The following is a 26,081-nucleotide window of genomic DNA, read 5'->3' as shown; positions in this document are numbered from 1 at the left end:
TTCCTTTTCTTCCGTCCATGTGTTGCTCTAGGGTGCACTCCATCTACGATTGGTTTCCAAGACATCGCGAGAGTGACGTCGTTCGCTTTTTTTTCTTCTTCCTGACAGATGATTGGTGCAGCGAGCCAGTGTTGCGTCAACCCGGGACAAAGATGGCGGCGTGTAGTTTTTCCGTTTCCAGCGGCACCCGGTCGGCGTTAGTAGAAAGCTGCTCATCGGGGAGACGGTAGATCCGGTCTGGGGCATGTCTGTTTTCCACGACGAAGTGGAGATCGAGGACTTCGAGTTCGATGAGGAGACGGAGACCTACAGCTACCCGTGTCCCTGCGGGGACCGGTTCCTCATCACGCGGGTAAGCGGAGTGGGGCGCGCACGCGTGTATTCTGAATTCAGAAGTGCCTTCATACATAGGGAGAAGGTTTGGATCTGGCGTTATTGACGGGGCTGTTTCCTCTGAGTGTGTACAGGGAACAGAGAGTGTACAGGGTACAGGAACCCTGGCAGAGGGCCTTCTCGGTAGTGGCACCCGCCCCTTGGAACACCCTCCCACCAGATGTCAAAGAGAACAACAACTACCAGACTTTGAGAAGACATCCGAAGGCAGCCCTGTTTAGGGAAGGTTTTAATGTTTGATGCATTACTGTACAGTATTTTAATATTTTGTTGGAAGCCGCCCAGAGTGGCTAGGGAAGCCCAGCCAGATGGGCAGGGTGTAAATAAATTATTAATATTATTATTACTCCTGCTTTTACGCTTTGTTTTCTTCTACATGGCTCTCTGCTCTGCCTCTTGGATCTAACTAACCTTTGACAAGAGCGTTGAATTGTGCTGATACTCTACTCTTTATCACAAACAAGGAAGTGCTCGTCTCCTTCAAGAATGACTGGTTACTGCTTTGCCCTGTCCAGGCGATGATAGACTTGTGTGTCATTGCAGGAGGATCTGGAGAACGGTGAAGATGTAGCCACCTGTCCAAGCTGCTCACTCATAGTAAAAGTCATCTACGATAAGGTGAGAAATCGGCTGGGGCACCTGAGGTGCTTGTCCTCATAAATGTGTACATAAGAAACTGCCTTATCCAGAGCCAAACTAATGGCCCATCTAGCTCATTGTCAACAGTGACTGGCTGTGGCACTCCTGAATTTCTGATGCGAGTCTCTGTCATCCCTTCCTGGAGATGCCAGGGATTGAATCAGGGACCTTTTGCATGCAAAGCAGATGCTCTACCAGTGAGCTACGGCCTTTCCCTATACACTTCTTTATGAATTTTTTCTTGTTCTTCATGTAAAGTGTTGGAGAATTATAGTAAACTGTGCTATAGGAACAGTTAAAGCTTTGAGGCAACAAAGGTTTCATGTTTCATGCTATGACTATCAGGATGTGTTCTCTGTTCCTGTTTGGTTTGTTCTAGACCAGGGTGGATAAAAAGCAATGATTTAAAAGTAAGAATCAAAATAATCAGATTTTTTTAAAAAATTAAATCAATCTTTTTGATTTAAATTGGATTTTTAAAATAAAATATTTTTGGAGGGAAAAATATTTCTAAAGATAGTTTTCTATTTAAGTTACATTATAGTCCAAAGGCTATTCATCAGGAAATAAGGATTTGTTTTAAGTTTTTCATGTGTGCTAAAACTCTGTTTAAGGTTGTTTTTTAATGTTTAACCACATCAGTTAACAAACATGGATATATATATGCTATAATGTTATCGTTTAAATTGTTATTAAGGAAATGATTATTTTTCTCCTTCCAATAAAGTACAGCAGAAAACTTGTCCAAATATAAACAGCTACCTTGTTAAACCTCACAATAATTTCATAATTATCTGTCTATGTATTTCTAATAGTATAACCAAATCAGTAATTTTTGATATAACTGTAAAAACTACTCTGAAAATTTATTATTCCAAAAACGAAACCTTTATCTGGTTGTAAATATTAATATTATACCAGCAGGAATGTTTTTCTGTAAAAAAATAATGATTTGAATCAAGTCTTACTGACTAGTGATTTAAATCGTGGTTTAAATCAATTTGATTTAAATCAAATCCACCCTGTTCTAGACTGCTGTTCTCATTTAAGTCCTGTTAATTTCAGTGGGAACTAAGTGTAATTACGTTGGTCTGGATCTAAAAGGGTTGCCATATTTCAAAAAGTAAAAACCAGAACACCATGAAAGTTGTTGAACTTTTTAAAGGAAGACCCAAAGTTGTTCAGCTTATTTTTTTTCACAAAAACGCCCAAAAATGTGATTTCCACCCCGCCCCCAATTGACTTGCCATGATCCAGGAAAAAGCCATACCTTTCAGAAATTCCCCCCAAAAGTCAATTCTGCCTTTGAAATCACGAATGTATGGAAGCCCTAGGACCTGATGACATATGGTGACATCTGATTGTGTTCACCAGCCATCAGAACTGATTTAACACTTGAGCCTGCAGGGCTTTCCCTTCATTTCCTCATCTCGGCAGTTTCCCATGCACACCCAAAATCTGCTCTAACCAGTTGGGAGATCAGATTTTGCGGGAGGGGGGCTACAGTGGGAAGTAGAAGAAGAGGAAGTCTAATTGCATGAGGCTCGTGTGACACTTATCAACCTGTGAGCACACATGCACAAGACAAGAGTCACATGAAGGGTACATCTGGATGACAGTCCAAAAGACAAAATTATTACAGGCTATTATCCAGTTGTCTGGAGGAGCAGAGGACCAGCTGGCCACAATGTTCTGCTCAAACACAGACAGGAAACCGCATGTCTGATACTGTAAGTATCACGCATTATCTTTAGTTTTCACCTTCTGAGACATCCATGCACTTGGCGAAATAATTTGCTTGCAAAATGTAATTGTAATCAGTTTGGGAGACCACAAATTCAGCATGAATTTTAGACAGGGGTGGCAGTGACTGCTGAGAAAATGTATGACACCTGTTTTTTAATATCTATTTTAGGAACAGTTTATGTGTGGCGAAGAAGTCTCTGCACCAGCAGCAAACAAAGAACTGGTTAAATGCTGATGATCGCTTGATGAACTTTGCTGTTCCTGGAAAATTTGGGCAGAAAGATGCAAGCACGCCTGTTCTGAAGAGACTCTGCATATAGCAAATTGCTCTTTCTCATCAGCTGCATCAATAGTTTGAGAAAAAGAACTGATGTGTCAAAAAATTTCATGTATTTGTGTGCATAAGTTATTAATATATTTAAATACATGGAGTAATCTTCCACACGTGAGATTGAAAATGGTAACAGTCCACAATACATGAAAGTGTTGGAAGTGCTTGTTGCACTTTTTGGACAATGGATTCTTCTATGTGGTGTACAGAACGAGCTGCTAGCTCCTATAATATTAGCAAGAAGACTATGCTGTGGTTTTTTTAAAGAGGGGGGTTCTGTATTAGAGGCTAAATTTCTTAAAGTCAAGCTTATACCAGTTGTCTTGATGATCTTTTGTTTTCTGCAAAGCTGCATCATGCTAAACTCTCTTATCTTGCCAAACTGAATAGCTTACAATGACGTTTCTGTTTTTCTTGGTGGGTTGCTGTAAGCAAATGCAACACCAGACCTGGTATTTCCAAATATGGAGCCCAATCTTTCTGTACAGCAGGTATGGGGAACTTGTGGCTCTTTAGGTGTTGCTAAACTACAACTCCCATCACCTTTGGCCATTGGTCACACTTGCTAGGGCTGATGGGAATTGTAATCCATCAACATCGGGAGGGCCACAGGTTCCCTGTACCTGTTTTCAGTTGGCTTGCCTTAATTCTGTTTAAACTTACATAAACTATTAATTCTTATATATGCCACATCAGCTAGCCTCCCTAGAGAGAGATCCCGTTACTGCTACCTTCTTATATTTGTATCTATAATCCTCATCACTGCCTTACTGACTTGGTTTGTGAGTGGACTTTTCAGTTGGGCTTGCAGTTTCAGGATGTGAGATTTTGGTGACACTTTCCGTGTATTTATTACATTGATTCTGAGTTGGAAAATATCTGCCCTGATGACTTCAATCTGTTTTTCCTGAATTCCTAAGTGCACGTAAATATCAGGTTTTAAATGATTAGATGTCCTGTCCACACAACTGTAAATCCTTCAGGCTTACAATTTAATATTTAAATTCCTAATCTTGGAGCTGTGGACAGGCACACACTGATTTCATTTTTACTGTTTTCCACTAATAATCCAGTAGCGGAGTTACAAGAATCTTTAGAATCAAGCAATCTATTTAACTTGCAACCGCGCAGAATGGCATTGTGGATTTGTAAGACTTTGAGATCTCCTTTCTGACTTGTCATCAATCAAATATGTTTCTTTGCTGTTAATTCCATTTGTTAACAGCAGTTGCTTTGGGTGGCCAATAGGTGGCACTGAAAGTTTGTAGACTGATATATTTTTAAAGTACCAATACGTCTGAAAAGTAAAAAATATTTATTTTGCATTTTAAATGAACTTGCTATTCTTCAGTTGTTTAATATTTCTGCTTTAATGTGATGAATTTGTGTAGAAAATGAGGTTTTACAAAACATTATACTTTCTGCTCCAGCTATAAAATTAAGGATCTTGTCCATTAGAATAGTTTTTGCACCATTTGACCCTTGAATATCACAGTGGCAGAACTACTGAGTACTGACTTGGATTTTCTGATTGCTTTGTTGGCAGTAAAAGTGAGGCAAGCTTGGGAATCTCATCTAATACACTATGGTTATTTTAAAAATCACTTTAATATTGAAATACATAGTTGTTGTTCTGTTTTGTGAAACCCATGCTAGACTAGAATGGCCTTTGTTTTGTTTTTTTGTCCCGTCCCCCCCATTTCATTTGGTTTAATTCTGACAAATCATTTAAACCATATGAATATATATCAACTAGCTCCACAGCCTGTTTTACGCATTGCACAAAGCAGGCATTGCTTATCGAAAGGTTCATGGCAGCAACCAAAGGTTTCATCCCTGAAGGTGTCACAACACTGATGCCCTTCAGAAACATAAAAGGTATGATGCCTGCTTGACCTTAGAAATAACCTCCTCCAACTGATGGCCTCCTGATCTTTTGGACTGTTAACTTCCAGCAACTCCAGCCCCAGCATGACTGTGCTGGATGGAGCTGATGGAAGTTGTATAGAGTGGCCTTTGTTTATCTGGTTTGCAGATATACCCATGAGACACAAAGTGTGGCGATCCCTGCATTAGACCTAGTCTTGCCCTCTGCAGCAGCAGAGAACTAGACTCCACTCTTTCATGTGTCAGCTCTTGAGGTATTTGAAGAACGCTGTTTTGTCCTCCTTCGTCTTTTCCTTATGGTTTCCACACAGAAGTTGCTTGAAAAGCTTCAGGCAGCAGCTTAGAGGCAGCACAACCTTATGTTTAAATGAAAAGTGCCTGTGGCACTGTCTACAAGAGAAACTCCCTAGAGCTCCTCTGCACATATATGCTGCTGTATGGAGGTTTGTTTGCATTGGTTTTCTTGTGGATGCCATAATGTGTGAGCTGTCATTTGTGGGACCAGGCTTTCCCCACCGTAGATGCGTAGTTAGACTGACAAGATGAATTTTGGCCTGCTCTGCAAAAGCATAGAAGCCTGCCCAGAAAAGACGGATTTTTCACTTTGATTGCTCTCACTTCCCAAGCTGACGAGCAAATTCTCTCTGAATCTCTACAGGGTTCTTAATCTAAGAAGTTCCAAAGCTAAAGATTGCAATAGCGCAGACTTCAGACGTTGGTACGTTTTTGAGGAAACGTTTTAGAAGTCCGTAAAATAAGTTGATCTATTCAGTGATCTGAACCAGTTCAATTCTGTCAGTATGCTACCAAAATTAAAAGTTCTTCTCAGAGGAGGATTTGTCAGCCTGCCAAGTTAAGCCAAACTTCGTTCAGCAGTTCTGTTTGCCAGCCCCACACAGATCGTGAAAGACCACCCAAATGTAGAATTTCCACTCGGGAGAATCGAGTTTTCCTTGCTCACTGTTTTTTTTCTTAAAAAAAGAAAAGTAGTCGTGCTGTGTCCTTGGTTCTTTTCCATACCAAACAAAGCAGGAGCGTATCTTGTCTTTTTGGTTTCGCCCCTCCCTTTCACTGGCTGAGACAGCTTTGTCGTCATCACCTGCAAAAATAGGGCTTTACCTTTGATAAGACTATATGCAATCCATACTGTGAACAGTACAAGCATTTTGTAGGTTCCCTTGAACTCCCATTATGGAGTAAGTGGGGACATATTTGCCACACACAACAATATATGCTTAAATTTGAAATCATCTTATGCATTTGAATTAATTTAGATTTACATCAGCATAAAAACCTTTCCAGACATTTGGCTTTGGTGTTTGACATTGACCTGGCAAAGTTATGACCACAATCTTTCCACATATAAGTATTTGGACATGATTTCTCCCACTGTGTTCCTTGGGCTCAGTGGCAAACAAAGACTAACATGAGAAAATTCGCTTGGGGCAAATTTTCAGGTGGCCTGTTCTATTCCTTATTGAAGCTGGGCTTTGAGTGTAGGGGCCCCCACCCTTTGGAATGTCTTCCTGTAAAACACTACATAAGCACTGTCTCTATTTAGTCTTTCAGCATCTGCTGACAAGCCTTTGTCCTGTTATGCATCTGTGTTGGAATTGTTTTAACTTTTTATATACGGTATTGTTTTGAGATGTTCATTTAAAGAACCCTTGACAGTACTTTTCAATATATTTATCAGATATGTTTGTTTAGCTCGTGAGGCCTCCATTTGAGTCATACTGATGCTCTTCAGAAATGATTTTTTCCAGTTTCAAGAAGAATAGTTTTAACCTACTTTTCATAAATTATACAACATACTAAATTAAACACATGCCTTCTGGCAGTTTGTTCCATAAGATTCATTGAAAGAAAAATATCTCAGTATCTTGCATCTGTGTAGCTGGTCTTTATGATATCTTTCCATATTGCCCAGTGAAGCATTCTATGCAACCTGAAAGCAGCATAAACAAATGTCATTTCATCTCTTCTGTATCTCCTGCTTCCTGGAATCAACCCAGCATTCACTGCTATACCAAAACACTATGGTAAATTTTGGGTGGGAATGCACGACTTAGGCATCTGCTATGTTGTCCATTTTTTGTTCCAAGAAAACATACTCGGCTCCCTTTTCTTGCACCTTGGAATCAAATGGATGAAACGATAGTGGGGTTCAGGGAGGTCTTCATAGTCATCTCTCATCCACATGGTATGAATGATCAAATCGCCACATCAGATTGGTCTCCTTGTTACATTTCTGTAGACAAAGGTCTGTCTTCATGGCCCCAATGCATTTACCGGAAAGAATATGGACAATCATTCCATTCTGCACATGAACAAAGATCAAATAATGTTAGGCTTATCATCAATACTATTTATCAGTCATGTCAAATCACTATCTTGTGTTTTGTTTTGTTTTCAAGTATGACATTTCTATTCCATCATATATGAACTGATCTCGGGGCACGGTGTGGCATAAAACAATGGTCAATACAATAAAACAATAGCGTAAGCACCTTGTATTTTTACATGATTGCCAGAGTCCCAAAGAAATGTAGGAATTGCTCTGAATGGATTTGCAATGGCTTGTAATGCGTTGGCCTGTTTCACTGCTGCTTGGTTGGTGCAGTCAAGCCACACACCCTATCCTGTGATGAGGGCCTATGCTCACACCTACTCAAACATCAGGTTGAAAAAGGCCATCCCAGTTTTGATCTGCGCAGCATTCCTTTGTCTAGTTTGGGACACATAGTTTACATGCAGCCGATGGCAGGACTGTGGCATAAAAACAGAAGTATTTGCAAACCTCCAGGCGCCTTGACCCATCAAGCTATTTTTGCTAGTATAGCCTTGAGCCAAACTTGCCACATACCTCTTTCATATCCCAGTGCTGTGAGCTGTTTTCCATCTTTTTCGTACAGTTTTGAAGGACAACTTTTTCACGCTCAACATCAAAGCAAAGCTGGGGCATGGAACCAAAACAGATTTCCTTCATGCCATTGTATTCAACGTGCTAAGGAAGGAAAAGAACAACACAACTGGAGAACGGGGTGGGGGTGGGGAGCTAGAAGACATAATTTCCTGTTTGTGCTTGCTAAAATAAGCACCAAATGAAAGAAGGAAATGCCTTTTTTTGCGCATGGCACCCAAGCCAATAAGAAAGTGATGAGATGTTCCCCTTTGGGCTGTGAGATATGGGCTAGGCCAACCAAAACCTGAAGCCAGGAACGCTCTAGCTTAGACAAAAGGAGATGTAAGGGGTTGGAGAAGCCGTAGGTGCTGATCTCGGCCACTAAGATAGCAAAATTTTGTGGGGGTTTGTTTTTAACCAGCCACAAACTAGCACAAAACAAAGGGAGATTTAACAGCAAGTCATCCAGTTCTAATCTACTTGTCTTACACTAACTGATGTTGCAGCTTATTGTGGTGGTACAGGTAACTTCTCATAGAATAACGGCGAGAGCGGGGAAAGACTCAAGCTGCAAGCTTAACCAGCCTATGGAAGTAACTTTAGGTGAATCATTCTCATGCCTTTCACATTATTGACCATTGACAACTCTCCATTCTTTTCAGCTCCATGTATATCTCTGTCTGCTTCCCAGCCTCCTTAATCTACAGTACTTTATATGATTATATCTGGGCCTTCTTCTGAGTCTTCCTTCCAATTTCCCTTCAATTATTTCTTGGATTCGCACTACGTTTCTGAAACTGTTCCCTATACAGTGGTACCTCGCAAGACGAATGCCTTGCAAGACGGAAAACTCGCAAGATGAAAGGGTTTTTGGTTTTTTGAGTTGCTTCGCAAGACGATTTCCCCTATGGGCTTGCTTCGCAAGACGAAAACGTCTTGCAAGTTTGTTTCCTTTTTCTTAAAACTGTTAATACAGTTGCGACTTGATTTCGAGGAGCAACTCATAGCAACTCATGACTTTGAGGAGCAACTCTCCTACAATCCTCTCCAGTGTTGCTTCATTAACACTCTTTTCTACGTAACACAGGTTGTTGTTATTTGTTTCTGGTGACTGATTGGGTTGTGAATGCAGTTGCTGATATGGCCAAAATGGCACCAAGGTGTGGAAATACCAAAATAAAAGCAGCCCAATGTGGAAGGACTGTGCTCAGTTACAGAGAAATACTGGCTGACGTATTGAGGAAGGTGTGAGAGAATTGAAATGTAGTGGTCAGAATCATAAACAGCAGCACTCCACACTGCAACTTTTTGCTGTAATCCCAGTCTGTATCCTGCTCTTCAATTGACAAAGTCTCCTAGAAAAGCTAATAACAGGGTCACTGCAATCCACGACCGTATCATTGCAACCATAAAAGAGGCAGTGATGACAATGGGTTTTGTCTTTCTCTCCAGCTCACCAGGTGGCTGGTTCTACTGGCTTTTGTGAGGGGGGAAGTGGCCCAGTTCCAGTTAGTGAGGCAGCAACTCCTGAAGGCCACGTTTGCACTCTTCCTTCAGGTGGATTCAGAATTCATATTTACAAAATTTATGGAAAGTCCTTATGCCTATAAAGAATCCCATTCGGCTAAATGAGGCTAGGAATACCTTTGAAAGGCCCTATCTGAGAGCCTTTTTCCAAAGCAGGGATCTAACTTGTTATATTTGTGTGCATGTTTTGAAAACTCAAATTACCTGGTTGATATTGTCACTACAAGGTGACAGCGTGAGACAGCCGCCACCAGCATCCTGTTTAGATCTGTACTCTGCACAGAGTCCAACCCCAGTATTGTACAGCTGTAAATAAATATTGATACTGAAATAAAGCAAAAACTATGAGTTAAAAAGAAATTTATTTCCCCTTTACATTTATCATTTTTGTGTGTGTTTGTGCATCAGTTTTACAATCCAATTTGTGTGTGTGTGTGTCCATTCATAAGTAAGCCCTATAGCCTTCAATGGGACTTACCGCCAGGTAAGTGTGTATAGGATTGTAGATTTAATGTACATTTTTAATCAAAGTCATCGCATACCAAGGCAAGTTTCAATAAATTCATATAATAAGGACTGAACAGAATCATTTGTGTTTTAACATAAATAATAAGAGTGTGCATTACATTCAGATGAATCCCAAAATGAATTAGGGTGCTTTGGAAGGCTTTATATATATGGCATCAGGTGTAGGGCAGGTGAGTGTGGGCCAAATGAGAAGGCCTAGTGGACCTATTTTGGTTCACAGGCCAGAAGTGCCAAACCACAGTGGTAGCTGATGTACCTGCTAGTGTTTTGTGGGCACTTTGTGGTTGATGCACACCTCTAAACATAGTGTGCAATTAGCTTTTTTCAGAATTAGAGAGGCACAGTGGAATCTCATTTCAAACATGGAAATTTAACAAAGTAGTGTTGCATTTTAATTCTTGAGATTGAAATTATTAACCTTCTCAATGCCATATTTTTGTTTCCAAAACCTGATTATGTTTCCACCTCTTAGCATAATGTCTGATGTTTCATCTGCTCTCTTTAAGAATGCAACCCCAAACATCATACACATGTCTGCTCTGAAGTAAGCCCTGTTGTGTTCAGTAGAACTTACTCTCAGGAAAGCTTGTACAGATTGGCAGTCTCACAATTTCACTTAGGCTGCAATCTGGTATAGCAACTATGGACAGAGCTTCATCAGCTTGGAGCAAATGGCTTCATACTTTTGTACCATCTAGCGATTTTCCTCTGGAGGAGTACCATTGAGTTGAGGATACCATTGACCTCAGTGGGGCTCATCTTTAAATAGGATTACACTGAAAAATTCAACTGCTGAAAAATTCTAATTAGCAATATGCATGCATGGCAATGACTGATGTAGTGTTGTTTTCCATTGATGGGGGGTGGAGCTGATTAGGGGTGTGCCTGCACTATTTTGTGTCCTGTCTGTCTTTCTGCTCTTTTAGATGTGGTAGCCAATTTATGTTATGCTGTACCTCCATGGCAGCAACTCATGGCACTTTCTCAAAAATTTAAAGGGGTCCACTGGCCTCAAAATTTTGGCGACCCCTACTTTACATAAATAATAACACTAAAAAGTTCAGTTGCCAGAAAGTTCGATTTAATAATGAGCCTCAACAGCAGTATAGATTTCACTTGCCTTGCCTGAAAATCTTGGTCCATGCTGTAGTGGGTATAGTTCAGGATACACATCTGAGATAAACCACTGGAAACTTTTGCATCCCAGTCTTTTTTGCAGTAGAACACGCTCTGTGCAGTTCAGCTTCTCAGTCTGTGGCGAGTACATAGAATAGTTTACGAAGTTGTTAAACACCCTTATATATATTTGAAGAAGAAGAAGAAGAAGAAGAAGAAGAGGAGGAGGAGGAGGAGGAGTTTGGATTTGATATCCCACTTTATCACTACCTGAAGGAGTCTCAAAGCGGCTAACATTCTCCTTTCTCTTCCTCCCCCACAACAAACACTCTGTGAGGTGAGTGGGGCTGAGAGACTTCAAAGAAGTGTGACTAGCCCAAGGTCACCCAGCAGATGCATGTGGAGGAGTGGAGACGCGAACCCGGTTCACCAGATTACAAGTCTATCGCTCTTAACCACTACACTACACACTTTTATATTTGAATATCTGCACCAGTAATTCACACTGCATTGTAGTTTATTTCTACCATTCATTGAACACAAGTTAACATTACTGTTTTTGTTCATATAGTTATGAAAAGTCAGCTTCTTTTATCAATTAAACACACACAAATATCTGGCACGAATCTACACTGGTCAGTTATAATGTTAAAAATGTGTTATAAAAATGTGACACAAGAGGGCACTGCAGAGCAGCGATCCATCTGCAATGGGAAATTGCACTGAGAGCTATATAACTTTTTCATAGCTTTTAATAGTGTTTTTACATATCAGTGTAGATCCAGCCTTGGTCTTAAAAATGAGACTTTAACATGAATTTTTGGTTCACGTGACTGTCACATCAATATCTATGCAAAGTCTGCCCAAATCATGTACGGTAAATCAGTGGCGTAGCGTGGGTTGTCAGCACCCGGGGCAAGGCAAGTAATTTGCGCCCCCTAACCCGTGGATTTCCGCCCCCTAACCCGTGGATTTGCGCCCCCTAACCTGTGGATTTGCCCTAACCCCAGATGTTGCGCCCGGTGCGGCCGGCCCCCCCCTGCATCCCCCACGCTACGCCACTGCGGTAAATGGAACAAATCATGTAAAAGGAACCATCTTCTGGGAACATTTATTTTACAGAAGTAAATGGGAAAGAAATGAAGGGAAGCAAAAGAAAGTAGGAAAGAACAAAGGAGCATGGAAAGGTGTTGCCAAAAATTGAAGGGTGCAATTTTTGTAGAATTTAATCTTTTAATTTGGCTCTCCCTCAAGAGCAACGACTTCTGAGGAATTTACCTTCTTAATTAAGCGTGCCATTTTGTCCTGTTGGTAAAAGAGATCTTTAAATGAACCCAGCCAGGTCTCAGCTATCTTGATTTTGTTCCTCTCTACAGCTTCTTCAGCAGGAAAGTTGTATGGTATGCCTGTTCTATAGACATGTCCCACCCGGGAGCATGGAACGATTTCTACAGAGCCACCACACAGCCAGGCCTGAAACAGAAGTGAAGCTTTGTTTTCGTTTTCGATTTAACACGATCCTGTCTTGGCATGGATGTAAACAGAGGCGCTGAGTTCCGCCCAACATAGGAAGAGCCCGCTGTGCCGTCGCTGCCGCGAGGCCCGGCAACACCTACCACTGCTGCTGAGAGTATATTTCGTGTCCAACAATGCCCTTTAAGCCCCATGCTTAGCTGAAAGAAGATGGCGACAGGAAGCCAGTGATCCCTGGGCACTTTCCCTTCAGTTCATCCTTTCGATAAATAGCCATGCATTCCAAGTAGCCATTTTGTGTTACGAATGCCCTATGGCAGTTATTCTACGTTATGCCATGCGCTTGTGCGAGATCGTGGCCCAAAAGATGTGCTTTTTCTGCAGCTTTTTGCAGCCTTTAGGGCGCCGCACAAGATTACCACGGCCCTCAAAATGGCTGCCATGCCGTCACGCAAAAAAAGAGAGAGATGCCCCATTTTCCTCACGACTGTTGAGGGGTATGTCATGTCAAAACATGATTATCAAAAGAGATGAGATGTATTTATCTCAAGTGCTTACCTTTATAGATAACTCAAGATTTTCAGCTCCCCACGGGGTCATGTCAGAATCATAACCCCCCGTATTTTGGAAATAATGTCGGTCCACTGCTACTGCTATTCCGGGTATTGCTGGACTCCTAGAGAATGTTTAAATGTGTTAGATCTATTTCATTTCATTTTTTAATATTTAATTCTGCTGTATTTCCTAATGCATAGAGAAGTAGCATAGCACAAATAAATGTCTTAAAAGCCTCAAAATAATAGTCAGAAGATATATGACCACCTCCCCAGCAGCTGTGAGAGATTTGTTAGCTGATTCTTAGAGGTAACAGCAATAGGTGGTGAACCATTACCTGATGGGACTGATGGGAGACAGTCGTACCTTCTTTTCGAGTTCTGGCAGTGGCTTCCAGTGGAAATCTAATTTCCAGTCAAAAACACCTCTTTGCAGCCCCGCAGAGGGATAATACTCAAAGGTCTTCCAGTCAATGACATCGATGACAGGAGAGACAATCCGTCTTCTGGAAAGAGACAAACGTCCTGTTCGTTTTTACGGATAATTTGCAAAACTTGCTGAAAGTGTGTGAGAGGAAGATAGCGGCCTCAGGGAAACCCCCTGGGGTTTCTTGAAGCGCAACAAATCTTTAAGAAAAATAACCCAGGGTAGAGGAAAAATGGGATTTGTTAGGGATTTGTTGTTACTTTTTTTAAGCCAACAGTTGTGCATGAAATGTAATTACTGTTCATGAATAGTTTAAAAAATGCTAAAGCAATCATAGTAAAAATGCTATAACTTAATGATTGACCGGTGGGCAAGAAAACAAATTGCATTTGAAAAGCATTGTATATAAAGTTAGTGTTACTCAGAGAAGACCCGCTGAAATAGACAGACATTATGAAGGACCATTAATTTCACTGGGTCTGGTCTGAGTAGCACTTAGCTAGATACAACCCTGAGACTGTAGGAAGAAATAGTTGAGCGGATATCATATCTCCTTCTTCTGCTTTTTTTGGGGGTGTGTGTGTGTGCAAAGCACACACAGTGCCGGCTCCTCTTTTCGTTGTTAAAAAGTGTGGCATTAACTGTAACAACTTCATGGTGAGTACCAGAACCTATTTTTCTAGGGGGGGGGCACTAAATCACAGATTTAAAATGTTCTTATGAAGATATTGCTACAAAAATAGTAAGAGTGCCAGATTCCCATGGTTTATAGCTATGAAAGGATTGTAAGTTTTAAGGATGAATTGTCAAGAAAGGAATGGAAAATGAATGTATTTTAATCTTTCTCTCTGTATGTCATTTGCCAAATTCCCAAAGAGTCAATGTGATAGCGTAGCTGGAACAATGTTTAAGCTAGAGGGGGAAATGTACGTTATTAAATCTTCTGGTTGTAAATCAGCATGATCCTATGGAAATAAAATGAACACAAAACAAATTTACACCAGTTAAGATTCAAAGTCCAGTCTGGCTACAAATGATTATGTTTTTTTACAGAGCAAAACCAAAAGTGTGTGTGTGAGAGGGAGAAACTTTACAGACTCAAAGGACTATAATGAATAATAAAATTAGCTGTGCTATCTTACCTCTTGTTTGAACTTAAGTGCTTCTTTTGAAAGCATCTGCTTTTGTCATAATCACAGAAGAATATAATCTTTCATAGTGAATTTACTACAAAGGCATCAATTTCCAAAAGAAAATAAGAAGAAAGTTGGCAGGTGCTTCTTAAATTCCTTTCATTTTTATTTATTTATTGCTTCAAAATTGGCAGGCAATCAACAGCTTCTCAACACTTCGAAACGGAGCATAAATTACTGGCAAGTATCTGCTAATGTTACTCTATAGAATCAGGCAGTGTGTGTGGGGACCCTAACACACACACCCCCATCTCAAAATGCCTTAGCAACACTGGTTCCAGGCAACTGAGCTGGGAGTCTGGATCATGAGGGACTGTTTTAAATGTTTTCTTTGGAATATGTCAGGAGTGGGAACCTGTGGCCCTCCAGATGTCTTTGGATTACAAGTTTCAGCAGCCCAGCGAGCATGTGAAATGGTCAGGTATTTTGGGAATTGTAGCCCAGCAATATGGAAGTTCGTTTAAAAAACCCCAAGGGTTTTTTGTTTTTTGAATAAAAAAAAAATTGGCAATGAAATGACTTCCCCTGTTTATACATAAGCATGAACATTGTGCATTATTCTTAGAGGTTTAATATAAATATTGAAGTTAATTACGGTAATTCATCTATTTTTAAGCTTAAATAAACTTTAATAGTTATTGTTATTGATTTATACAACACTCTAAAAAGGGCAGCGAACATGCCCCAATAAATCATATCTGTTGTCCTCAATTTGTTTTTCAAAGTAGATTTTCTCATATGGCTCTGGTATGTATATTGTTAAAGCCAGATGCAGCTCGCAGTTTGGGCAGACTGACCACATCCTTTGGAACCCACATAAAGCTGAAGTTTCGTAGGATCTCTTTTTGCATAGGGACACATTCCAAAGAAATGCCAAACATATGAAAACGAAAACAAAAGCCGGGAAGCATTAAAAATTTCTCCCCCTTCCACCCAAAAAAGGAAAGGAGAGGCCTTGAACCTCAGCAGATGCCAAAACACATTTTATGAATATACTGCACCTAAATAGCCCGGGGCATTTTGACAAGTGTCTTTGTCAGGGGGTGACAATTGCGAGTTCTACAGTATTAAAAAAAAGTGCTTCCAAAATGTTTTAGATGAAACAGCACCTGCTCAGGTCAGAGACTGTTAAGTTGTGGGTGAACATATCAGACGACACAGTGATTCTTCAAACAGCTCTTGTTTATTCACAGGCCAGAACAGAACTGAGCTGAAGGGTTCAGCCAGCCTGCTTATATAGAGCTCCACTAGAACGCAACCGTAACCATTTTCTGTAACTATCCAATCACTGAACGTCACTTTCAATCCCTTATTTGCGACCTAAGTGAAAACTATCTACAGTATCCCCCTGCTGGCCCAGGGTGAGAACTTCAGTACATAACAGAGACAGATGGACCAAAACAAGTAGTACCTTGGTTATTGAACTTAATCCGTTCCGAGAGTCTGTTCGATTCCCGAAACTGTTCGAAAACCAAGGCACAGCTTCCGATTGGCTGCAGGAAGCTCCTGCAGCCAATCAGAACCCATGTCAGACATTCGGCTTCCAAAAAACGTTTGCAAACCTGAACACTTACTTCCAGGTTTGTGGCGTTTGGGAGCTGATTTGTTTGACAACTAAGCCGTTGCGGAACCAAGGTACCACTATCCACCCCTTGGATAGCCCATGCCATAGGTCACGGATTGGTTGGACACAGAGGAATAGTGGGAGGAACCAGCTGGGTGACCACTTAGGGGGGGAAGCTCAGAACCTGGGGATTTGGTGGTGGGGCAACGAAGAGGCAGGAGATTAGGAGGTGCAGGTTTCAGAAGCTGAAGAGGTGACAGGGCTCAGAGAGCTGGGAGAGTCTGTGGCAGAGAGAAGTCCAGAATCAGAGGCATGAAAAGCAGAAGCTGGAACAGAAGAATAAGATGATTGAAGCCAGAGGCAGAGAAGAGTCAGGCTGGTGAAAAGTCACAGGGATTCCATTCTGGTACCCAATGGTACCTCGGGCTACAGACGCTTCAGGTTACAGACTCCGCTAACCCAGAAATAGTACCTCAGGTTAAGAACTTTGCTTCAGGATGTGAACAGAAATCGTGCGGCGGCAGCGGGAGGCCCCATTAGTTAAAGTGGTACCTCAGGTTAAGAACAGTTTCAGGTTAAGAACGGACCTCCAGAACGAATTAAGTTCTTAACCTGAGGACAGAATGGAAACGCAGGCTGTTGCCCTGTCCTAGCACTCAGCTAGGAGTTTTCCATTGTTCAGAGGAAAACAACGGGGCACTCTTCATTCTCTCCAAAGATGCAGCCGCGCTTGGAAACCTTGCAGGCAGTAGGTGGCAGACTGAAAAAGACAACTGATACGGCTCTTTGTCAACCTCCCAAACTTAACACATCAGTGATGGTGTTTGCAGGCTTCCCAGCTGAGCCTCAAGCACAGAGATGCAGCAGGCACCAGCTGGTTGCCTCCCATCCTTCTTGAAGCCATTTCACCAGTCTCCCAGGCCTGACACTCGACTGGGAGATGTGTGGCCTTTCTGGAAAAAATATTTTAAAGTTAACAGGTCAAGCAACATAGGCACTCCATGCTTACCTCCTGAACTGTCTCTCGGGATATTGTAAAGAAGCAGAAGGACAAACAAATTGTGTCTAACAAGTGTATAACACGAGGAAGCTGGGTTTTTTTGCTGCTTTTTCTTTTCTGCTCTAGCAGTGTCTCGCGTGTGAACTAATGCATTCTTTCAGAAATTCTGTTTGCTTATGAATGTTTCATAAGCCTTGGAAATGCGAGATCTAAAAGACAATGATGCAACAAGTCTGCAATTTTGTCTCCCCCAAAATGCTAATTGGACAAAAGTCGGCGCTCCTGCTGGATTCATGTTCTGCATTAATATCATTGCGCATACAATCCCTTCTGGTAACATTTATTATGCTAATTAATTTTGTTAATATATGATTCGGTTTCTCATCCTATAGTGTGCCTGTATGGTATGGAATTATTATTGAGCATAATGTATGTGTGTGTGCAGGGTGTGTGTGTGTGTGTGTGTGTGTGTGTGTGTGTTTTGCTTGTCAAGAAGCTTCCCAAGTCCTTTAAAATTTTATCAGCTCTCTGAACACCAAATGCAGCCAAGCACCTCACATCTCCAGGCACCGTAATTTGAAATGAGTGAATACTAGATGTACGTAGAAAACAATTTTTTTAAGGACATATATGTGGCCTGCAACAAAATGTTGCAGCATGGAGTTCTCCTGTTCAGTGTCCCAGCCAGCCATGCCCTCCACCATCATATTCCATTCCATTCCATTCCCCCTTCCAGCTATGTTTCTGCTACCTCCTCAACAGCCAGCCAGCATTCCATGACCACTGAACAGATGCTTGGCCCTCAAGGGCCCCCCCCCCGCATTTTAGTCCCCCCCCTTAAGATTTTTTGTACTTATTCAAACCTAAGGGTCTCCCCTAGTCTGATGGCCCTTCTGTTTTGAGCATTTTGGCTCTATAAGCAACGGTGCTCATGTCTGAACATCGGAAATAGAGGGAATGGCAGTCAGGGAAGAGAGCAGAACTTAAGGCAGAGGGCAGAATGCAGTGTAATAAAGGAAACTGGAGATTGCCAAGCCCAGGTTTCTCTTAGGAGACTAAGGAGGGGCACTTCAGAGGAGAATCACTGGGATTGGTTCTCAGTTGAGTTTTGAAATGGGAAGCAAACCTAGTTTGAGAGGGGCATCTGTAGAGGAAAATTGGCAGGCCTGGGTAGGTTTAAGCAAATCTCCCCTCCTCTCCCACGTTTGATGCAGTGTGCCTCTTAATACCAGTTGAAGGATCACGCAGGCAGGGAGAGTGCTGTGACACTCGAGCTTCCCATGGGCATCCAGTTGGCCTCTGTGAGAACAGAGCACTGGACTCAATGGGCCTTAGGCTTGATCTAGCAGGGCTCTCCTTCAGCCCCTCCAAGTGTCCCTATTTTCCAGGGACAGTCCCAGATTTATAGAAGCCATCCTGGTTTCTGATTTGATCCCGGAATGCCCCACTTTTCCTTAGGACGTCCCTATTTTCATCGGAGAAATGTTGGGATGGTATGGAGTTATGCACTCCCTGAGCCAAGCAGATAAGTAGTAACTATACAACCTTTAGAAGATATCTGAAGGCAGCCCTGCATAGTTTTATTATGTTTTTATATAGGTTGGAACCCAGTCAGATGGGCGGGGTATAAATAATAATAAAGAAGTTATTATGGAACAGGATGTCCCTATTTCTATCGGAGAAATGTTGGGGAGTGTGTGCTTCATGCTCCATGCTTCTGCACTCCTGTTATCTCAGTAAATGTTGGTTGGGAAATGCATGTTTACCAAGACAATGCCTAGTTCCACCCACAGGTCAACCGCTGTCAATGTTGGTTTGGGTATTTGTCAGTAGCTTATGAAAACCTGAGCTTTTATGATCAGCATCAGTCATTCTGCCACGGCAACCCTCTAGGCTGCAACCATTGTCCCCTAACAACAGACCAAGACAACAGGAGGAGAGCAGCAGTCATTTACCTGTCGCTGGCTAGTCTGTCCAAGAGAGGCTCCAGCCAACCTCTGTGACACTCGCAGTGGGAGTCCATGAAGACCACAACGTCCCCCGTGGCTCGGGCAGCACCAAGCATGCGGCCTCGGGCGACCCCCAGCCTATTGTTGCTCCGAATCAATTTCACACCTGCCAGCTTAGAGATGTAGTCACTCAGGGATGACTTCAGAAATCCTGCCATTGAAATAGCAATGGTTTGAATTTTAGTTCAGAGTTTGTAGACCTCTCTCTAAGAACCAAGCTTGCAAATGTTTCCAGAGGCTAGATTTTCTTTTTCCCTCTCTGACCCAGAAATCTACAGAGTCAGAAGAAAACAAAGCAAAGAAGAGCTTTATTTAATATCTAGGCCTGCCGGTCTGCCTGTTTAACTACCTGTCTGTCTTACCAATTTCTATATTGTTTCCTTGGTTGTTGGACTAATTCATACATGGATTTGGATTTGATATCCCGCTTTATCACTACCCTAAGGAGTCTCAAAGTGGCTAACATTCTCCTTTCCCTTCCTCCCCCACAACAAACACACTGTGAGGTGAGTGAGGCTGAGAGACTTCAGAGAAGTGTGACTGGCCCAAGGTCACCCAGCAGCTGCATGTGGAGCAGCGGGGAATCGAACCCGGTTCACCAGATTACGAGTCCACTGCTCTTAACCACTACACCACACTGGCTCCCAACACCACACATGCCTGTACCTCACTGTTAGCAACAAATCACTATTCAAAATATATGATATGCAACTGAGAGTTTGAACTGCCTTCACTGAAGAAATAAAATGGAAGCTTCAGAGGGTGGAAAGGTTGGACATTTGTCAAAGCACCAAGAACCACACGAGGCCCATCACCCAAGCAGTGCTACTCTGCACAGAATATCCAAATTCTTCTTGGGGTGGGGGTCCATGGACACTACAATTAAATGAAATAAGTAAAAGAAGCCAATGTGAATTTTAAAGTACTGAACATACCAAACCATTCCTCTGTTTATCCAAAATGACCAGTGGCGTAGCGTGGGTTGTCAGCACCCGGGGCAAGGCAAATAATTTGCGCCCCCTAACCCTGAGTGAGCCAGGTAGGGGCAGAGAGCTGCGAGTGCGAGCGCGCCCCCCCCCCCCCGACGTTGCGCCCGGTGCGGCCGGCCCCCCCTGCACCCCCCATGCTACGCCACTGAACATGACCCTGTTAATACCGTGTTCTGCAGACATCTGTTAGGAACAGTCTGGCTGTGGGAGCGAAAAGAAGACCTACCTTGCTCACTCAGGTCATCTACAAGGATGATTTCTTTGAGAAAGTCCTTTGGGGCTGTATCCAAGACACTGTGCACTGTTCTCAAGAGAGTAGACCAGGCTTCATCATGGAAGCAGATAATGACACTTGCTGTAGGCCGACTGAGGCTGGGTTCTTGCTTCAAGCACCTGTGTAAAGGACAAAATGTAAACACTGAAAATTACTATTATTATTTTAAATTCGCTGTTAAGTACAGCCCTACAAATTACATGGAACCAGGCTTGTGCCTGGCTATCTTACCTTATAAATACACGTATTTTATTAACTAAAAAATTCAGTACTTCAATCTTTCAGTAGGACATCCGGTTTCATAAACTGTCACAACTGAGACAGTATTCACAATGCAAGGAAAAATTAAGCAGACATAGGTTATGTTGTTATCAAGTCTAGTAATGCTTAGGAATTAGGTCTGACAACAGGGGTCTTGGCAAAATCAGAGGAAGTCAGTTAATATCTTGTTTATTAATAAAATCCATGAAGATATACCAAGTTTCCAAGTTTTGACCCCTCTAGCCAGTCTATTGTGTTCTATCAATTTCTCCTCCATATCTAATCTCCAGATTCTACTTCACCAACCCTGTAGAGCACAACTCCCATCATCCCTGACCACTGGTCCTGCTAGCTATGGATGATGGGAGTTGTAGTCCAACAACATCTGGGGACCCTATTGCGTATATTAATATTGCACAGCTTGAAGCAACAGGACGAATAAAAACAGACTCCTCTTGGATATGTCCAGACCAAAATATGGTTCCAAAGCTTCACTAACAGAACTTTCTTCAGACAGACACAAAAACAAATATTGATACATCCAAATTGTTGCATAAAGAATGTGCACAGGCTCAGATTCTTAGCAATATAAAATTCCTCCAAACAGACCTAAAATCAGTGGTCTTTTGGTTTAGCTGTAACTCTATACATGCCCTGGAACAACTGTGCTAAACCGGAAGTGTGTGGGGGTTTTTTGTTTCAGGCATCAGTGCTGACCCCAGAATGTGCCAGCCAAGCAGAAATTGCCTGCATCTGCATAATTAAATCCTTAGAATCCAATGCCATATGTAATGCAAAGACAGCTATAATGCTGCCATTATTCACCTGCCTTGTGAGTGAATGGATGCCAGCCAGCAAGTTATATATTGCTTTAATTAAAACAAGTGACTGTTTTCAATTTCCTGTAAAAATCAAAGCTTATCCTCTTTCATTTAGGACAATATCACCTTATTAAAATAAGATTTCATGGGTGGAGATGCCCTTGTGGCTCTGCTTTAGCCCTGTGATGTGAAAATTGGCTTGTATGACTCAGGATAACCTGTGAGAACTCATGGAAGGTACATGGCCATGTGCATGTATGCTCTGATGCAGCAGTAGAGCTGATAAAACCCACAATCTGCTTCTTCTTACCTAATGTTAGGGATGGCCTTGCATTTTGCCATCCTTCTTTCAGTTACTGAAAACACTATAGAATATCATCATCAACCTTTATTACGGTCCAGAGACCCAACAAATCGTTACAAAGCAATACACAATTCATACCTCCAGGTTAAACAAGCATTTCGTTCAGAATATAGGGATCATTGGTTCTTGCAACCACCAATAAAAACTTGGTCACTGCTAATGTTCTAGCATTTGTCCGGTCTTCCAATAGAAACCTGACATAGTGAGCCTCTGATTTTCCCGGGAAAGGTACCAGCAAGGGTAATATCAGTTCAGCCCTGGCTTGCTCATCTTTTGCACAGTGCAACAAAATATGTTTTATGGAATCGATGTCTTGAGCACACGAGCAAAGTCTGTCCTGGTAGGGAACTCCTCTCAACACTGCAGAAGGAAAGACGTTTAGTCTGGCTTTGGTGAAAAGCCTTCCATAATTTGGTACTGTAGAATATAGTTGATACAGCAGTCAAAGGTATCACATTTTGAGATAACTTAGAAGAGAACCCTTTTCAAAAATATTGTAAGGCCGTTACAGGTATCAGTGGTTTGGCGATTCTGGCCTTCTTGGTTTCTTCCCATTTGAGTTTTCTCTGACAGTGTTCTTGCAACTTAAAAGTTTGCAGGAAATAGTTCTTAAAAGGTATCGGTTTATCTGTTTTGTTTTCCTGACTTTCCCATATTGTGCTAGTTCCACCATGAAATCCTTAATTGTAGCATTACAGAACTTAATAAGGATTATATATGATGCATACAATCCTTCAACTGTTTTGCATAATACGTTTCCTAAGTAGCCGTATTGCTTATAAGCCAAGGATTCCTGCGGGGGAATTAAATACATCGTAAAACCGGATTATAAGCTGTTTAAACAGTATCTCAGGGTACTTCCTGTACAAGTGTCATTTAGTTCTAGAATAAACTCATTTCATCTTCTAGATGAGATGGATATCATGAGCATACAGCTTGGCCACTCACATCTATAGTTACTGGTTGCTAGAGGCAAGAAAGAACTACCCCCGAAATTATGCACCTGCTATTAAAAAAAGGGTTTTTCTTCAAATGTTCTGCCATTCCCACATTTCCCAGTAGAGGCCACCACCCACCTTATTAAACGGCAAAGCTGCACACTCAGATTTAAAACTTGTTATGCTCCTGGTTGAAGGAGTACCATTCCTTCAATTGCTAAAGAAAGTGGAACAGAAGCAGCTGTGGTGAATTTTTTAACTTTCCCCAAACAGTGTGTTGCTCATTCCTTTGTGTCTGAACTGGTTTTTCCAAGGTGACATATCAGAAGCAATAAGATTTGCCAGTATTATGTAAGGGTCAGAAAAGAGAATAAAAAATAGAAACATCACAGTGTATCAATGAATTACATTCCACAGTTGCTCTTAAATTTGTTTTTGCTTGTTATGGATGATGTGACAAAATGCCTGCTGTTTTCTTCCAAGTTTTATATTGTTCATTCTGGGTGAACACTTGCTGCCACAAGCCCCCTTCTAATCTAGGGTATGTTTTTAATGTTTGATGTTTTATCTTATTTTTTTATATTCTGTTGGGAGCCTCCCAGAGTGGGCGGGGTATAAATAATAAATTATTATTATTAAGCAAACACACACAGACACACACACACACACAGAGAGCGAGAGAGAGCGCTCTGTTTTTATCTCACGCTGAGATAAAAGAGATCTGCATTCCAGAGAGGGGCAAAAGAATTTTTGTTTCTTGAGAACTGGAAAGGTCAAGGTTAATTAGGAAGCTTTACTTACAAAGAATGCCGTACCTCAGGTAGCTCCCTGTGCAGAGGGATGTGTTTGCTGAGCGCTTCATTAAACCCATAAGTTTCCAGGCCACCTATTGCCAGCTCACTTGCCTCAGTCCTTTCTCCACCCGGCAGAGGAAGAGACTTCAGAAGGAACTCGGGTCCTCGCACCTGATTCCTCTCCTCTTGCCTTCGAATGCTTTGCTGCCCGACCATTCGGTATCCTTTCCTGGTTCTGCTGTGGTTCCTCTTGGCTGTGAGTGACCCTACAGCCACCAAGAGCTCATCCTCCTTTAGGGAGATGAAAGGCGGCAGCCCCTCCAGGGGCATATGCTGCTGGCTGTCCTCCTGAGCATCTAAGATCTCTTGAGTTTCGCCGAAATCCACACGGTATCCTTCTTTAGGGACAGACCTTGCAGGCTGGGGTATCCTCTCCTTGTTCAGATCTTTGACGGATGGGTTCAGCATTGTTACCATCATCAGCAAAAAGGCCAGCACCAGAACCAGCAAGAGAAACTGCAGTTTCTGTGGCCCATACCTGCACCTTGTCCTTGGGTACATAGTTTCAGTAGCAAAGTCACACAGATTGTCATGTTAAAAGCCAGTCACACATGCCTCGTGGAGCTGTTGTCTGCTTTCATTGCAACCCCTTGGGAGACCAGCCTTGGATATTACCGCTGATGCTTCATTCCTTTACTTGCAAATAAAATCCTAGCTCTTCAAATGGCTATATTTACTTGGGAAGGAGACCTCACCGATTAGATGGATTCGCTGAGCAAAAGAATGATCTCTTGTCATTGTACAGAGTTCCAGTTTTGTTGCTGTTTGTGGGGAAAATGCGACAAGTCGGCCAAAAAGTCCATTAAAAAGTATCTTAAAAGTTGAACTGATTTCCTTCTAATTCTGTAAGAGGGGGGGGAAACAACAACTCCAAACTGTCTTGATGGTTTTCCTCCATGGGTTGGCTGCAACAGCAGAAATAAATTCCAAATGTTGTCAGAGATGCAGAGGAAAAGGACTTTCTGTTGAAAGCAGAGTTGACAGTTCTGTCTTCCTCTCCTCTGATGCTTCGAGATCAATTGATGCAAACTACTGGGGCTCAGTTTCACACATAAGTACACACTTTGCCAGACATAACAGAGCAGTGTGTGTGTGTGTGTGTGTGTCTTTTTCTTGGTCCTAATGCCCTCACTGTTCTTCACCTATCAAATCAGATCCTTGCAAGCAATAGAATCAGGAGGGGGTGGGGGAGATCTTGAAGCTGAAAACCAATCAGGATGTACAACTCATTATGCTCATTCAGAATTTCCTTCCTAAACAAGGGAGTGTCTGTTGTAAAAAAGAAAAAAAAAGGCACATTTTGTTCCAGGAGTTGAGAATGTTTTTGATGCATTACTACACTATCAAAGAATCATGAAAATAAAACAAGCTGTTGGAGGAACTCATTCTGGATTTGTTTGGTATTTCATTTATATCCGGCCCTTCCTTCTCAGAAGGCCAAGGCAGCAAAGATCCCTCCCTTTATGACTGCACAACACCCCTGTAAGGTCGGTTAGAATGAGAGCTGGTGACTGGCTATCACCCAACAAGCTTAAAAGCTGCATGAGGATTTGTGACTAGAATTCCCCAGCTCTAATTTAATAGCTACACTATTCCTTGAAAAAAAAAGGATAATTGATTCTGCTCTGAAGGTTTGCAGAGCAGATATTTCTATATGGAGCCAGGTTACGGGGTTTAGACATGCAAGTGCATAATATGATTGAAAAAATAATCAGAAAGTTGCTAGTGCAAGTATCTATTCCACAGACTACAAAAAGAGCAATAACCGCCTTAATTAATGTTGCCACTCAAACCCTGACCTCTGCGTGCAGGTAATATGATTTGAGCCACAGAGAGAGAGAGTCTAAAATAATAGAAATGCTATTACTGCTAATACAGCAATACTAACAATGGAACCCTGATACCTCTGGAGCATCCGGGGCATAGAGATCAGCAGTTCAATCCTATACATGTCTCCTCAGAAGTAAGACCAATTGCATTCCATGGGACTTGCTCCTATTAAGCATAGGACTGGGTCCGTTTTGGTCCCTCTAAGTTCAGTTCCTCTCTAGTCCAACAAGTGTCAAAATGTCATTTTTGTTGTGGAATGTTATTTTGTGGCATTAAAGGGGGAAGGGCAGAGAATCACTTTATCCCAGCACCAACCACTTAAAGAGCCATCACCTTCAAAAATATGGTAAACATTCTCTGGTTTCTTCATTCTCACAAGTATACTCATTCTCATATATGCGATTTTTTTTTACATTTTTTAATTTACAAATGATGGGCACAGCTGATCAAGAATGTTC

General features: G+C 41.9%; 2 protein-coding genes across 3 annotated transcripts; one reads left to right on the top strand and one right to left on the bottom strand.

Moving 5' to 3' along the window:
- The first annotated feature begins 116 nt into the window (after positions 1 to 116).
- DPH3 (diphthamide biosynthesis 3) lies at positions 117 to 4,445 on the top strand. Its single transcript, XM_028749761.2, has 3 exons — positions 117 to 352; positions 937 to 1,011; positions 2,948 to 4,445. The coding sequence occupies exons 1-3, from the start codon at positions 245 to 247 to the stop codon at positions 3,011 to 3,013; spliced, it is 249 nt and encodes an 82-aa protein (XP_028605594.2). The 5' UTR covers positions 117 to 244; the 3' UTR covers positions 3,014 to 4,445.
- Positions 4,446 to 4,809: 364 nt separating this feature from the next.
- Positions 4,810 to 24,931, bottom strand: GALNT15 (polypeptide N-acetylgalactosaminyltransferase 15). 2 transcript variants are annotated; one of them, XM_028749762.2, is made up of 10 exons: positions 23,741 to 24,931; positions 20,508 to 20,674; positions 19,239 to 19,443; positions 13,438 to 13,605; positions 13,104 to 13,221; positions 12,351 to 12,545; positions 11,077 to 11,208; positions 9,633 to 9,734; positions 7,863 to 8,003; positions 4,810 to 7,316 (listed from the first exon to the last, which is right to left on the bottom strand). In XM_028749762.2, exons 1-10 carry the CDS (start codon positions 24,292 to 24,294, stop codon positions 7,182 to 7,184), a joined length of 1,917 nt encoding a protein of 638 aa, XP_028605595.2. In that variant the 5' UTR covers positions 24,295 to 24,931; the 3' UTR covers positions 4,810 to 7,181. The 2 variants fall into 2 exon arrangements, with proteins under 2 accessions (XP_028605595.2, XP_077793180.1); XM_077937054.1 differs by having other exon boundaries at positions 23,755 to 23,892.
- Positions 24,932 to 26,081: the final 1,150 nt, after the last annotated feature.

The sequence above is a fragment of the Podarcis muralis genome, chromosome 12 (genome assembly GCF_964188315.1).
Source record: "Podarcis muralis chromosome 12, rPodMur119.hap1.1, whole genome shotgun sequence".
Lineage (NCBI taxonomy): Eukaryota > Metazoa > Chordata > Lepidosauria > Squamata > Lacertidae > Podarcis > Podarcis muralis.
Note: the sequence above shows the minus strand (reverse complement) of the source record. Positions and strands in the feature narration are given on the sequence as shown.